Genomic DNA, 16,024 nt, shown 5'->3' on the forward strand with positions numbered 1-16,024 from the left:
GATGCCAGTGCCGCCTGACTGGCACCTGTGCCGGTGGCATGTAAAAAGCACCATTCTAACATGACCGATGTCAGTGCCGCCTGACTGGCACCCGTGCCGGCATCATGTAAAAAAATCATTTGAATATGGTCAATGCCAGTGCCATCTAACTGGCACATGAAAAGCACCATTCGAGTATGGTCAATGCCAGTACCGCATGACTAGCTCCTGTGCTGGTGGCATGTAAAAATCACCCACAATACTCTTGGAGTGGTTAGCGCTAGGAAGGGCATCCAGCTGTAGAAACCTTGCCAAATCAGATAGAAGCCTGGTGCACCCTCCTGGCCTATCAGACCTCAGTCAAGCTGTCCAACCCATGCCAGCATGGAAAGCAGACGTTAAACGACAACGATGGTGATGAGGTTTCTTTTGAACACCAAATACTGTAAGATTCACCTTGAGAGACTCTCTCATAAGGATTTGAGCACTAGAAATTATATGAACTCTTTAGCTGGCAACGGCCAAGCACCATCCGTTCGTGGCTGTTGCCAGCCTCGCCTGGCCCCTGTGCCGGTGGCACGTAAAAAGCACCATCCGTTCGAGGCCGTTACCAGCCTCACCTGGCCCTTGTGCCGGTGGCACATAAAAAGCACCATCCGATCGTGACCGTTTGCCAGACTCGTCTGGTACCTGTGCCGGTGGCATGTAAAAAGCACCCACTACACTCATGGAGTGGTTGCCGTTAGGAAGGGCATCCAGCCGTAGAAACATTGCCAGATCAAACTGGGCCTGGTGCAGCCTTCTGGCTTCCCAGACCCCAGTTGAACCGTCCAACCCATGCTAGCATGGAAAGCGGACGCTAAACGATGATGATGATTTAGCATTCAGTCAAATGTAAAGCTTATGTTTCGTTTTCGGAATTGGTTTGCAAGATTCTTTATATGATTTCATGTGTTGAAGCATATTCTGTTGTGTCTGAGGAGAGTCATTTTCCTTTTGTGCCTTATAATTTAACACACTCACTTTTTTCTTATTTTTATTTTCCACTTTTTTCTTATTTCTATTTTCCTAAATTTTTCGTTGCGTCTTGCAACCTTTTCAATAGTCTTGACAACTGAAAAGTTTGCAAGATGCAATGAAAATTTTAGGAAAATAAAAATAAGAAAAAAGTGGTAATTTTACTGGTGAGTGTGTTACATCGTAAGGCATAAAAAGAAAATGACTCTCCCCAGACACAACAGAGTAAAGCTTATGTATTTACACCATTTTAAATTAATTATATATTAATTAAGCTATTTCATAGCTTTGAGATTTCAATGATGTGACTGTTTATTTTTAAAATGACAATATAAAGGTAGCCATGAAAAAACCATATTTGACCAGAGAAAGAGAGCGAGAGAGAGGAGAGCAAGTGAGAGAAAGAGGGAGGGAGAGTGAGAGGAGAGCAAATGAGAGAGAAAAGGAGAGCAAGTGAGAGAGAAAATGAGAGCAAGTGAGAGAGAAAAGGAGAGCAAGTGAGAGAGAGAGAAGGAGAGCAAGTGAGAGAGAGAGAAGGAGAACAAGTGAAAAGGAGAGAGAGAGAAAAGGAGCAACTGAAAGAGAGGGGACAAGAGAGTGAGCGAGTAAGTGTGAGGAAGGGGTATTAATGCCATCCGTCCTCCATCTGTTCTGATCTGCTTTTTCAGAAGGGATGTTAGACAAACCGAACAAACTGAGAAACATTTACTGACCTCATAAGAAATGGCAGAAGCAATACATTTGGTTCTTGTTAATAGGAAAGAATCGAACAGCTTCTTGGCACCAATAGAAAGAATGCTCTGAAGAAAAAAATAAATGATAATTCTTAGAAGTAATCTTTGGAAAAAAGAGAGAGAAATATTATAAAACAATGTCATCATTTAACATCGATGTTCCATGTTGGCATGAGCTGGACAGTTTGACAGTATCCAATGCGTCTAAGGACTGAGATGTGCTTCTTGTCAGCTTTGGAATGGTTTCTATGGTTGGGTGCCCTTCCTAATGCCAGCCACTTTACAGCATTTACTGGGTGCTTCTCCATAGCACCAGCACTAGTAAGGTCACCAAGTAGCTGCAAGACCAAGACCCCCTTTGACTGAATTGGTCTACAGTAGGGAGGGAGATGACTTTATGCTTAGAGACGAAGGGCTAATGTATGAGAAAATGGGCCAGAACAGGTTTTTTGTTGTAAAGGAGAATAAGTGCTATCAGGGAAAAGCTGATGAAATATGCACCATACCAAAGCATCCAGCCATGAAAACCATGCCAAAACAGACTCTCTGGTGCTGGTACATTGTAAAAAGTTTGTAGTCCACACTGTAAAGTGGTTGGCATTAGGAAGGGCAGCCAAACGTAAAATCCATGTCAAAACAGCCCCTGCAGTGCTGGTACCATGTAAAATGCACCAGTCCACAGTGTAAAGCGGTTTGTATTAGAAAGGGCATCCAACCGTAAAAACCATGCCAAAAGAGAGGAGCTTGGTGCAGTCCTTTGGCTTTCTAGCTCCTAACTGTCCAACCTATGCCAGTAGGAAGATGGACGTTAAAATGATGATGATGATGATTACATTTAATTACAGTAGTAAAATATTGCAGTTAGAAAGGCAAAGGATGGTGAGAATGTTTTGAGGAGTGATGTATAATTTTTAAATGCCACTTAAAAACACCCAGTCCACACTATAAAGTGATTGGCATTCGGAAGGGCATCCAGCTGTAAAAAAACCTTGCCAAAACTGACCTCACCTGTGCTTGTGCCACAAAAAAAGCACTCAGTCCACTGTTGAGCGGTTGGTGTTAAGAAGGGCATCCAGCTGTAAAATTTCTGCCAAAACAGTCACAGAAGTCTGGTTCAGGTTTCTGCCTGGCTGGCTCTGGTGGTACTGTCCCACCCATGCTAGCATGGAAGGTGGACGTTAAACAAGGATGATGATTTCTACTATTGGGTAGGTTGAATGGTGCTGCAAATTTAGCCAATATGGAAATTCAATCATCATTTAACATCTGCTTGCCATGCTGGCATGGGTTGGAAAGTTTGACCGGAGCCAGCCAGGCAGAAGACTGCACCCTGCTTTGCTGTTTGTTTCGTCACAGTTTTTCCAGATGGATGTCCGTACAATGAAAAGTGCAGGTGTGGCTGTGCAGTAAGAATCTCACTTTCCAAACAGACAATTGGGAAGGTTCAGTGGCACTTTGGGCAAGGGTCTTATACTATAGCCCCAGGTTGACCAAAGCCTTCTTAGTGGATTTGATAGACAGAAAGCAAAAGACGTGTTTGTGTGTGTGTGTGTGTGTGTGTGTATATCTTTCTACCACCAATCACCAACACTTGACAACTGGATTTGGTTTGTTTACATCCCCTATAACTTAGCAGTCCAGCATAAAAAGGTTGACAGAGTGAGCACCAGGCTTTAAAAAAATAAGTCCTAGAGTTGATTTGTTGAACTAAACCCCAATCAAGGTGGTGCCCCAGCATGGCCACAGCCCAATGACTGAAACAAGTAAAAGATAAAAAGCTCAAAATACCTGAAGTAATTTGTTGTTAAGGACAGCCGACATGAGGAGGCAAGAAATGGCGCAGACAGGAAGCCCTAAACGGTGGAAATGCTTGGCAAGTAGATCAAGGTCCAAAGACAGGACATCAGGACATCTAGAAATAAGGGGGGAAAAAGAAAATATCGTAAGAACAACATAAAGCAAATAAACAAAAACAAAGAAGCAAGCTTGTGTTTTTTATGTTTTTAGTCAGGTGGGAAGCAGTAACAATGACCCTTTAAAGGGGTCATTGGAAAGGAGGGAAGGAATCTTCAGTACTGGACCCTTGGGCTAAATGCTTGAAACAGGGTGGATGCCACCAAAGGTAATCAAGTGGTGATATAGATCCGGGTGAAGTAGGCAATGGCAGGATTTGAACTTACACATGCAAGTATGCCTGTGTGGTAAGAAGTTTGATTCCAAACCACATGGCCTCAGGTTCAGTACCAGCTGCACAGCACCTTGTGCAAGTGCATTCTATAATAGCCCTGTGCCAACAGATGCCTTGGGAGTGAATCTGGTAGACGAAAACTGTAAGAAGCTTGTCGTGTATGTATAGCCATGTCTTGACCGTTACGTGATGGTTGTAACTGAATAGGGTCGTCATACAAATGATAATGTCCATTTCCAGTTGCCTAGCCAGTGGGAAATATCTTGTTTGGTTTGGCAACAGGAGGAGCATCTAGCCGTAGAAAATCTGTCTCAACAAATCCCACTTGACCCATGCAAGCATGGAAAAGAGGATGTTAAATGATGATAATGATGAGGAATGCAAAATCTGGAACAAATACCACAAGGTATTCAGTCCAACATTTTTATGGATCTGCCAATCCATCACCATGGGTGGGCACGTCTTTTGATTTTCTATATCAAATCTGATGGCATGCGAGGCGATGGTGACTGCGGCAAAAATTTAAACTTAGAGAGCAGAGCGTTGGACCATACACTGCAAGGTATTCTACTTGAATGAACTAAGTACCAACAAATATATCTTATTTACTGCAATAAGGAAAAGGAAAGTAGTTGTCTTATCATGAACACACACGATCAGAAATAAATTTTAAAAATGCTGGGAACCCACAAACCTTTGAATTAGATTGAAAGCATGTAGGCATTCATCTCGTTCCTCATCAGTATTAACAGAGGCTGGAAATAATAATAATAATGATGCTTTATTTACCACTATGGGTTCACAAAAAACGTTGGGGGCAGAACTGGACAAGACAAAATGGGGTTACATAAAGAAGTGTGTAAAAAGTAGAAAAAGTGATAATATAAATTCTAACAATGCATAATTCCCCAAAAGAGGGAGACTTCCTAGGGCTGTTTCTGGAAACCCCCACAAAACCAGGGTCATGCTGACTACTATGGCAAGTGTCCTCTCCACATGATTTTCCTTCAATTTACAGGTGCATGCTTAAAGTAGGCCTCTTCACTTGGAGCATTCTTGACACAGTGGAGGCGCGTGGCTTAGTGGTTAGGGTGTTAAACTCATGATCGTAAGGTTGTGGTTTCTATTCCTGGACCGGGTGATGCGTTGTGTTCTTGAGCAAGACACCTCATTTCACGTTGTTCCAGTTCACTCAGCTAGCAAAAATGAGCAATCCTGCAAAGGACTGGCGTCCCATCCAGTTGGGGTATTTCTACGCCACTGAGACAGGGAAACCGGCCCTTATGAGCCTGGCATGGCTCACGAAGGAACATTTTTTGTGGAGGCACATGGCTTAGTGGTTAGGGTGTTGAACTCATGATCGTAAGGTTGTGGTTTCAATTCCTGGACCAGGAATGCATTGTGTTCTTGAGCAAAACACTTCATTTCGCGTTGCTCCAGTTCGCTAGGCTGGCAAAAGTGAGTAATCCTGCGGTGGACTGGTGTCCCATCCAGTTGGGGAATTTCTACGCCACTGAAACTGGGTAAATGGCCCTTATGATCCTGGCATGGCTCGCGAAGGAACATTTTTTTGTGGAGGTGCGTGGCTTAGTGGTTAGGGTGTTGAACTCATGACTGTAAGGTTGAGGTTTCAATTCCTGGACCGGGCATTGTGTTGTGTTCTTGAGCAAAACACTTCATTTCACGTTGCTCCAGTCCACTCAGCTGGCAAAAGTGAGTAACGCTGTGATGGACTGGTGTCCTGTCCAGGTGGGGAATTTCTATGCAGATGAAACTGGGAAACCGGCTCTTATGAACCTGGCATGGCTCGAGAAGGAACATTTAAATTTTTTTTTTAATTCTTGCCACAATTACCCACCTTTTGACAAAATTGCTGTGAGCCAGCACTTCCCTTGCTTTCGTTTTCAAGTGAAACCCGAAAAAGTTGATGAGGGAAAGTAGGAAAGTATCTAACTTCAGCCCTTTCAATCTGGTCCACCACACAACCTCTTTTGCTAAGACTACTAGAAAAATGCTGCTTGTACTTTCTGACGAAAGGGAGGAGGCAGGATGATCTTCATAATGGATTCAGCTAATAGGCGGATCTGTCCTACACATGACAGCAGGTGTTTGACATAAGGCGGCGAGCTGGCAGAAACATTAGAACGCCAGGCGAAATGCTTTGCGGTATTTCGTCTGCCGCTACGTTCTGAGTTCAAATTCCGGCGAGGTCGACTTTGCCTTTCATCCTTTCGGGGTCGATAAATTAAGTACCAGTTATGCACTGGGGTCGATGTAATCGACTTAATGTCCTTGTTTGTCCCCTCTATGTTTAGCCCCTAGTGGGCAATAAAGAAATAAGCAGGTGTTTGACATAAACCCACAAGCCAGCAATGTTCGGGCCTGGATGAGAGCATGCAGAACAGTTTTGCTGCTCTGCACACATCTCAGGTAAACCTGGCTGATGGCACTTCCATGCCTGTAGAACTTATCAAAAACCAGCAATGCTACCCTGCTCCTCATAACATTGTGAATCCACCAAAAAGTAATGATTAAATTTTGAATATACCTCCCAAAACTCAACACAGAAGGAATATATTTACGAAAATAGGAAGGTAAGGGTGTTAGGCAACTGGAAAGTTATTATAAAATACCTACAAAACTATAAAAATTTAGTAAAAAAAATAAAGGGTACTAACTAAAATAACTAGAAAACATGCAAAAAAAAAAAAAGACCCCGAAAGGATGAAAGGCAAAGCTGATCTCAATGGGATTTGAAATCATCATCATTTAACATTCACTTTCCATGCTAGCATGGGGTGGACGATTTGACTGAGAACTGGCGAACCAGATTCCAGTCTTGATCTGGCAGAGTTTCTACAGAATGCAAAGAGATGGAATAAATGCAACTGTTGCTTGTCTTTAAGAAAGCAAACCAACATCAGCTGAAGTAACAGAGATGCTCTTGAGAAAGATAGATAGAGAGAAAGAAATGTAATGAAAAGTGAAAATGGGATAACAGAAAGAGGATATGATGAAGACCCCTATTACATAACCAAAAGCTGACGAATCTGAGACTAATCAAAGTGGATAAAGAAAACAAACCCGGCAATGATTGAGAAGCACAAGACACAAGAGGTGAGATCAATAATTTTTTATGGGTGGATAAAAACCCAAAACTTCCAACTAGAAACTAATGAAAATACATAACAAAATAGAATATGTGGAGATTGGGGAAAAAGCTCCCAACCACGTTAGTTCTGGACAAGTCAGCCTGGTTACTGAAAAACAGGGCGGAAAAAGCTTGCTTCACATCCTCATGGTTTTAGGTTCAGTCCCATACCACAGCACCTTGGCATTTGTCTTCTAGTATAGCCTTGGGCTAACCAAAGTCTTGTGAGTGGATTCGGTAGATGGAAACTGAAAGAAGCCCATCATACACACACACATCAGTGTGTATCTGTATTTGTCCTCTACTATTATCTGATAACTGGTGTTGGTGTGTTTATGTCCCAGTAACTTAGCAGTCTGGCAAACAGAGACTGATAGAAAAAGTACTGGAGTTGATTCATTCGACCCCAAAAATTCTTCTAGGTAGTGCTCCAGCATAATGATTGAAACAAGAAAAAGATAAAAGAATATTCAAGTGAAGGAGAGAAAAAAAAAACACGACAACAACCATCATATTTGTAAGTGCAAGGTTCTGAGTTAGGTTGAACTGAAGCTGTTGACTTTCCTCAAAAGACAGGTTGGAACCTGCTGAATGCTTGAAAAACTTAACACCAACCGCACTTTGTTGAATTTATGGATTTTTCTGTATTTAAATTTGTTTTAATCAACTGTCCAGCTGCAATCAAGCACCCATTACACTCTTGGAGTGGTTGGTGTTAGGAAGGACATCTAGCTGCAGAAACCTTCCCAGATCAGATAGGAGCCTGGTGCAGCCTCCTGACTTAGCAGTCCTCACTCAGTCAAGCTGTCCAACCCCTGCCAGCATGGAAAGCAGACATTAAACGATGATGATGACGACGACGATGTTGATGATGATGCAGAAATGTGGAAAGAAGAATAAAAACAAAACTTACATTTATTCAAAATGGAAACAATGATGGTTTGCCAGGCTGAAGGCAACGATGGTAGCACATCAAGTGATGGGATCTCAATAATACGCAGTAGAATATATTCAAGCTCTTTCATCTGCAAAACAACAACAATACAGAAATGAGACGAAGAGCAGGCCTCTACATGGTTGCTTGGTCTGATTGAAATGGTTACCAATATCTCCCTCATGAAGCCTATATTAGATCAGTTAGAAAGCGGCGAGCTGGCAGAAGCATTAGCACGCTGGGCGAAATGCGTTGCCGTATTTCGTCTGTTGTTACGTTCCAAGTTCAAATTCTGCCGAGGTCGACTTTGCCTTTCATCCTTTCGGGGTCGATAAATTAAGTACCAGTTATGCACTGGGGTCGATGTAATTGACTTAATCCCTTTGTCTGTCCCCTCTGTGTTTAGCCCTTTGTGGGTAGTAAAGAAATATATATTAGATCAGTTTTTTTCCATATCACAGGTCCCAGAATGATTAAAAAAAAAAAAAAAGCCCAGGGTATGGGGAAGCTGCAGATCAATTGTCATCGCCAACATTTAATGTCCAGTGTCATGTAAAAAGCACCTGTGCTGGCACCACGTACAGAGTACCTGTGCTGGTTTCACATAACAAGCACCCACAGTGCCACATATAAAGCATCTATGCTGGTACCACGTAAAAAGCACTTGTGCTGGTACCAAGTATAATGCACCCATGCTGGTGCCATGTAAAAAAATATCCAGTACACTGTGAGGTGGTTGCATCAGGAAGAGCATCCAGCTGTAGAAACCATGCCGAAACCAGACAATTGGAGTCTGATGCAGCCGTCCGACAGGCCAGCTCTTGTCAAGCCATCCAACCCATGCCAGCATGGAAAACAGAAGTTAAATGATGATGACGATGATAATGATGATTTTGTCCATGCTTGCATGGGTCAAATGGAATTTGTTGAGGCAAATATTTTTATGGCTGGCTGCCCCTTCTCTTGCAGACCCTCACTTGTTGCCAAGCAAAGTAAGATTTTCACATGGCCTGACAGGCTTTTCACAGAAGACTGGAAATGAATAACCTTCCTTGGAGGAAAATGATGATTCTTATTTAACAATCATCACACGATGTCCAGACAAAGGTACATACAAACATACACATGTATACATACCATAAATCCACGAGTATAGTCCGCAGGGGATTTTTAGGGGGTTGTACCTCTGAAAAACCTAAACCTTGTGTACAATATGCACCCCTTCTCTAACTTGAATCATGCGTAATTAAGCCAGCAGCACCTAGTCGAACAAACACTTCTGTGCATGCATAATTCAATGATGGTGATGTTCTTAACTGTTATATGGGAATGTAAAAATGTTTGCAAATTGTTTTTGTTACATGTTATTCTGTGTTCTGAATACTTTTATTTTAATAAATGTTGCTTACTGCAAGTTATGGATGATTCTTTTATGACTTCATTGCTTTCAGGCTTAGCTTAAGGTATTTTGGTGCCCGACATCACAAAATGCATGTGAATAAACATTGCCAGACAGCAAATAGAGACTTGGACATTGCTTAGAAAATATTTTTCATTTTTAACCTTGTATATAGTATGCACTAGGTATTTTGACCGTTAAATTTTGGGGAAAAAATGCGGATTATACTCGAAGATTTATGGTACATACAATGGGATTCTTTCAGTTTCCATCTCACAAAGCTTTGGTTGGCCTGTCATCATCATCATCATTTAACGTCTGCTTTCCATGCTGGCATGGGTTGGATGGTTTGACTGAAAACTGGTAAGCTGGGGAGTTGCACCACATTTCAATCTGATAATGTTTCCACAGTTAAATGCCCTTCCTAGCACCAACCACCCCGAGAGTATAGTGGGTGGTTTTTACATGCCACTGGTATGGTATATCGTCAAGGGTCTTTGTTACCTGTCACTGCCTCAATGAGGCCCAAGTCTTAAACATGTCATGTTTAAAAAATTGGCTTCAAATTTTGGCACAGTGCCAGCAACTTTGGGGAAGGGGTAACTCAATTACAATGACCCCTAGTAACCAACTGGAGTTTATTTTATCGACCCTGAAAGAACGAAAGGCTAAGTTGACCAAGGTGGAGTTTGAACTCAGAATGTGAAGACGGATGAAACGGCGCTAAGCATTTTACCTGGTGTGCTAATGGTTCTGTTATCATGTTGTGAAGATGCTTCTAAACTTGGTAAAGAATTATAGGAATGCAAGCTATTCTGGTGTTCTTGTTAATGTAGGGGTTGGGGAGAAGGCCATGTGGTAAGAAGTTTGCTTCCTGATCATCTGGTTTCAGGTTCAGTCCTACAGCAGGACATCTTGGGCAAGTATCTTCTGCTTTAACCTTTGGTCAACCAAAGCCTTGCGAGTGGATGTGGTAGAAGGAAACTGAAAGAAGCCTGTCACATACATGTGTGTATATGTGAGTTTGCATGTGTTTATATATACATATATATATAAATATATAAACTCTGCTTGCGAAGACCTGTTGAGGCAAGTGAAATCGAAATCGAGTCACATCCGACGACTGGCACCCATGACAACCTCCCTTCATTGGACACTAAACTCTGCTTGCGAAGACCTGTTGGTGAAATTGAAATTGAACCAAATTCGATGACTGGCAACCAGTCATTGCCAGTGCCGCTGGACTGACTCCTGTGCAGGTGGCAAGTAAAGAAACACCGTTTTGACCCTGTGCTTGAGGAGACCTATTGAGTCAAGTACATCAACATCAAAATCAATGGAAATTGTAGTTGTGATCTCTGTGCTGGTGGCATGTAAAAGGCACCATCTGAACGTGACCGATGCCAGCACTGCCTTTACTGGCTTCCGTGCCGGTGGCACGTAAAAAGCACCAGCCGATTGTGGTTGTTGCCAGCCTACCCTGGCACGTAAAAAGCACCCACTACACTCACAGAGTGGTTGGTGTTAGGAAGGGCATCCAGCTGTAGAAACTTTGCCAGATCAGACTGGAGCCTGGTGCAGCCTTCTGGCTTCCCAGACCCCGGTTCAACCCATGCTAGCATGGAAAACAGACGTTAAACGATGATGATGATGATGTAAGAACCATATTCATCTGAATCTAAATTTTTGCTGAACTCATCTACCATACCTAAAGTATATAAATATATATGTATATAGACGTATGTATGTACACATGTGTGTGTGCACCTTTGTCCTGATATATGATAGTTGTAAATGAGCATCAATGTCATATAAGCATTTCCATTTCACAGAGAGAGAGAGAGAGAGAGAGAGAGAGAGAGAAAGAGGGAGATATATGAAGACTAGTACTTACCATATTTAGATTTTTCATTTTGGCAAGGATAGCTTCCCACATAGTAAAGCTGTAAATTTTGTAATCAAAGCACAAGGAACTAACTATAATGGCCGCTTCCTGAGCCTGTAAAAATAATGTTACAATATTCTTTGGTCAGACATAAAGGTAAATTATGTTACACAGGGTTATATTTGACAGTTGATCTAGTATTTTTTCCTTTTACTTGTTTCAGTCATTAGATTGCAGCCATGCTGGGGTACCACCTCAAAGGGTTACAGTAAAAAAAAAAATTGACCCTGGGACTTATATATATATGATGGGCTTCTTTAAGTTTCCATCTATCAAATCCACTCCTAAGGCTTTGGTCAGCCTGAAGCTATAGGAGAAAGCACGCACAGTTATGAAACTGAGGATTGTAAAAGGTTTAAATTCTTGACCTTGTGTTAATATTAGGAAGAATTCAAATGTTCTATACAATATTTTCACTGTGAAAAGAGATTGGTGCAGGAGTGGCTGTGTGGTAAGTAGCTTGCTTACCAACCACATGATTCCGGGTTCAGTCCCACTGCATGGCACCTTGGACAAGTGTCTTCTACTATAGCCTTGGGCCAACCAAAGCCTTGTGAGTGGATTTGATAGATGGAAACTGAAAGATGTCCGTAATATATATATATATGCGTGTGTGTGTGTGTTTGGTCCCCACTCTAACATTGCTTGACAATCGATGCTGGTGTGTTTACGTCCCCGTAACTTAGTGGTTCGGCAAAAGAGGCCGATAGAATTAGTAGTAGACTTACAAAGTCTACTACTAATTCTTGGGGTCGATTTGCCCGACTAAAGGCAGTGCTCCAGCATGGCCACAGTCAGATGACTGAAACAAGTAAAAGAATAAAGGACTTGTACAGTCTTATCAAATTTAAATATTCTTTGAAATGATTTTACCATTTTGCCATTGCTCTGATTCTTCCAAATGCTTTTAGCAAGTTTTTCCTTGTTGCAGTCTTCAAAACCCTTGGGAGTCATGCCAATATTCAATTTCTCCAGGTTGACAATATACAGCTGGTTTTGAATTAATCTCCTGTTGGAAAGGAACACTTGAAGATTAGTGGATTAATTTAATACAAACCTTAATAAATGAAAGAATAAATCAAGAACAGTTACATAATTAAGCACAGGAGTGGCTGTGTGGTAAGTAGCTTGTTTCCCAACCACATTCTTTTCTTCTCTAGGCACATGGCCCGAAATTTTTGGGGAGGGGGCTAGTCAATTAGATCACCCCCACTATGCAACCGGTACTTAATTTATCGACCCTGAAAGGATGAAAGGTTAAGTTGACCTCGGCGAATTTGAACTCAGAACGTAAAGACAGATGAAATTACCACTAAGCATTTTGCCCGGCAAGCTAACGTTTCTGCCAGCTCGCTGCCTTGTTTTCCAACCACATGGTTCCGGATTCAGTCCCACTGCGTGGCACCTTTGGAAAGTGTCTTCTACTCTAGTCTCGGGCTGACCAAAGCCTTGTGAGTGAATTTAGTAAACAGAATTTGAAAAATGCCCATTGCACACATAAGGTGGCGAGCTGGCAGAAACATTAGCACACCGGGTGAAATGCCTAGCAGTATTTCATCTGCCTTTCATCCTTTCAGGGACGATTAAATCAGTACCAGTTACGCACTGGGGTCGATGTAATCGACTTAATCCCTTTGTCTGTCCTTGTTTGTCCCCTCTGTGTTTAGCCCCTTGTGGGCAAGAAAGAAATAAGAAACTGAAAAAATGCCCATTGCACACATGTGTGTGTGTGTGCCTTTGTGTCTGTCTGTTCCCTACCATTGCTTGACAACCAGTGCTGATGTGTTATGTCCCTGTAACTTAGCAGTTCAGCAAAATAGACAGAATAAATACCAAGCTTAAAAAGAATTTTAAGGACTGGAGTTGATTTGTTTGACTGAACTTTCTCAAGGTTTGCAAGGATCTAGTCTGACTGAAACATAAAAAGATAACAGATTAAAAAAAAAAAAATTAAAGCAATTAACCTCACAGTCCGAGTGAAGTGGAGATCTGTTGATCCTCTTTGTTGTTGTGTTGAACAGATGCTCTGCACCTTTACAGACGTTCTTTGATCTTTTATTTGTTTCAGTCATTAGACTGTGGCCACGCTGGGGCACTTCCTTGAAGAATTTTAGTCGAGCAAATTTACCCCTGCATTTTTTTTTTTTGGTGGAAAGCCTTGTACTTATTCGATCAGTATCTTTTGTGAAACTGCTAAGTTATGGGGATGTTAACACACCAACACTGTTTATCAAGAAGTGGTGGGAGACAAACTGCTTGGAAGTAGATGAGGATTGGCAACAGGAAGAGCATCCAGCCATATAAAATATGCTTCAATAAACTCTGCCCAACTCATGCAAGCATGAAAAAGCAGTTGTTAAATTACGATCATTGTCCTAAGATACGACAAAGGCAGCTGTCCATAAAACTTTAGCCAAAACTTCATGTAACACCACAGAAAACACCACAAAATCTAGCAACAGAATGAAAGAGTACAAGGGTTTTGAGCAATGAGTGACAAGATTTGCTGCTCTGCGGCAGTGGCACCCTGCATCACATTTCTCAGCCTCAACATCATTCTCTCACATGAACGAGGTTCATTATTGTAGTATTCCACTTTAGTTTCTTTCCATTTTATGGAAACACACAGACGCTAACGAAAAACACAGAAAGAGATTAATTACGCAGTAATTATGAATTGTAATAGCACAAACCTGATCTCTTCAAGAGTCATGGATGTGGTTTTGGTAATTTCCTCTATTGATGCCACGTCAAACATACAGAGGAGGGCCTTAAGTTGGCACACACTTGACATTGATACTGAGTTTTTAGGCTACACAAAGAGAAAAAAAAAGAATTAAAAAAAAAAAAACAACAGCAGCAAATTAATTAACACAGTCATTTCAAAAATCTAATATGATTTCAATTAACTTTTACTAATTTCAGCATAAGGCCAGCAATGTTGAGAATGGAAGAAAGTCAATTACATTGACCTTAGTATTCAACTGGTACTTTATTTTATTGATTCCCCCCAAAAAAGATGAAAGGCAAAGTTGACCATAGCAGGACTTGAACTCAGAGTGCAGAGGGACAGAGGAAATATCAGGACGTATTTTAGTGAGACCCTAATGATTCTGCTAATTCGCTCCCTGATAACATTGCCAATGAAATATATTTATAACAGTTTTACATTGGAAACGGTGAGAGGGTTTTGTTATTTGGGAGATCGGGTGGATGTAAGTGGAGATGTGAAGCAGCTGTGACAGCAAGAGCAAGACTTGGCTGGGTGATGTTCAGGGAATGTGGAGTGTTATTATATGGGAAAAGGTTCTCCTTGAAGATGAAAGGAAGGGTTTATTGGAGTTGCATGAGATCTGCAGTGCTGTATGGGGGTGAGACATGGTGTCTGAGGGAAAGTGAAAGGGCAATTTTGAGAAGGACCAAGAGAGCAATGTGCGGTGTGAAACTATTGGGTAAAAAGAGGGCCAAGGGCTGGGGATGCTGGGGGTTGGAGGAATCGGTGGAACAGCTGGCAAGGGTGAATGGAGTGTGGTGGTATGGATGTGTTGAGGAAGGATGTGGATCATGTTCTGAGGAGAGTACTTGAGTTTAAAGTGAACGAACCGCAAAAGCGAGGTTGACCAAAGAAAACGTGGAGGGGACAGGTGGAAAAGGAGATTGGGAGAGTTGACTTGAGGAGAGAGGATGCCGAAAACTGCGCAAGATGGTGTGAGAGCGGTTGCTGTAAGAGTGGGGTAGATCCGACCACTCCCATTGACGGGGAAAAACCAGGATTTAAGATATTGGAATTCAAAGTAATAAGCTGGCAGAAGCATTAGCACACTGTGCAAAATGCTTAGCAGCATTTCGTTTGTTTTTATATTCCGAGTTTGACTTAGCTCCCTTTCCTCAAATTGCTAGCCTTGTGTCCAAATTTGAGAGCAACGGTTTTAAATTGTTTAAAGCTATGATTTTACATTAATTAATATTTATGATAACTTTATGTAAATTTGGCAAGAGCTTAAAGCTCTCATTAATAAAATATTTTACATTAATTTGCTAAGCTCTCATTAAGAAAGTTTATCTTAATGTTTCAGCAGATTTGTAAGTAAATATTCTGGTAACTGGTGTGTATGTCACAGGAATGTAACTTCTCCCTTTTATGACGATAATGTGTTAACACACACTCATTGGTGCAATGGATCCTGATACATTGGTGTTTTGACATGCAGTCCCATCAGCCAGAAGTACCTGAACCTTTGAGCCTAAATAAGCAACTGGCTTTGGTTATAATTTCAGTGAACAAATTGGTTGCTTATCAGTGCTGATATCTGCTAAGTGATAAAAATGTACTAAGAATAAATATGCAGACCAGTATTTCAAATCCCATTGTACAAAATACAAATAAGGTTTATAATACAATTAAGGTTTATAATTTTTTATTAACTTAGTAAGAGTTACGCTCTTATTCTCTACAACTGCTGTGACCCAAAAGGAGTTTCAAGTGATTCCAGTTAATACTGTAGATGCTTTCTCAGTCTTTCAGGGGAATACATTAAATTGGGTCCCTATTATGTTCTGAAGACTCATAGGGTAAGTTAAGGACATACTATAGAGCCAGTATTTCCCAGGTCATTCTGCAAAGTGGCTAGTGATAAGAGCATCCAAATATCGAAACCAAACCAAAATGAAATATAA

The 16,024-nt window shown here is 41.4% G+C and overlaps 1 protein-coding gene and 1 long non-coding RNA gene across 3 annotated transcripts in view; one reads left to right on the plus strand and one right to left on the minus strand.

Annotated features, from left to right (window-relative positions):
* Positions 1–16,024, minus strand: part of LOC115210692 (kinetochore-associated protein 1) — a 115,998-nt gene that overhangs the window by 1,618 nt on the left and 98,356 nt on the right. For both annotated transcript variants that reach the window (XR_004998850.1, XM_036502411.1), the window contains exons 54-60: positions 14,041–14,159; positions 12,221–12,356; positions 11,297–11,401; positions 7,983–8,094; positions 4,613–4,673; positions 3,519–3,642; positions 1,710–1,796 (exon numbers count right to left, since the gene is read on the minus strand). Coding sequence is in view for 1 of the 2 variants with exons in the window: in XM_036502411.1 (XP_036358304.1) it covers positions 1,710–1,796; positions 3,519–3,642; positions 4,613–4,673; positions 7,983–8,094; positions 11,297–11,401; positions 12,221–12,356; positions 14,041–14,159 (744 nt within the window). In the remaining variant the exon portion in view is untranslated. The remainder of the gene's footprint in view (positions 1–1,709; positions 1,797–3,518; positions 3,643–4,612; positions 4,674–7,982; positions 8,095–11,296; positions 11,402–12,220; positions 12,357–14,040; positions 14,160–16,024) is intronic.
* The window catches only part of LOC118763097, a 33,004-nt gene continuing 23,730 nt past the window's right edge, over positions 6,751–16,024 (plus strand). Inside the window, exon 1 of the long non-coding RNA XR_004998851.1 lies at positions 6,751–6,770. This is a non-coding gene — a long non-coding RNA (uncharacterized LOC118763097). The remainder of the gene's footprint in view (positions 6,771–16,024) is intronic.

Source organism: Octopus sinensis, linkage group LG4, assembly GCF_006345805.1.
Source record: "Octopus sinensis linkage group LG4, ASM634580v1, whole genome shotgun sequence".
NCBI lineage: Eukaryota > Metazoa > Mollusca > Cephalopoda > Octopoda > Octopodidae > Octopus > Octopus sinensis.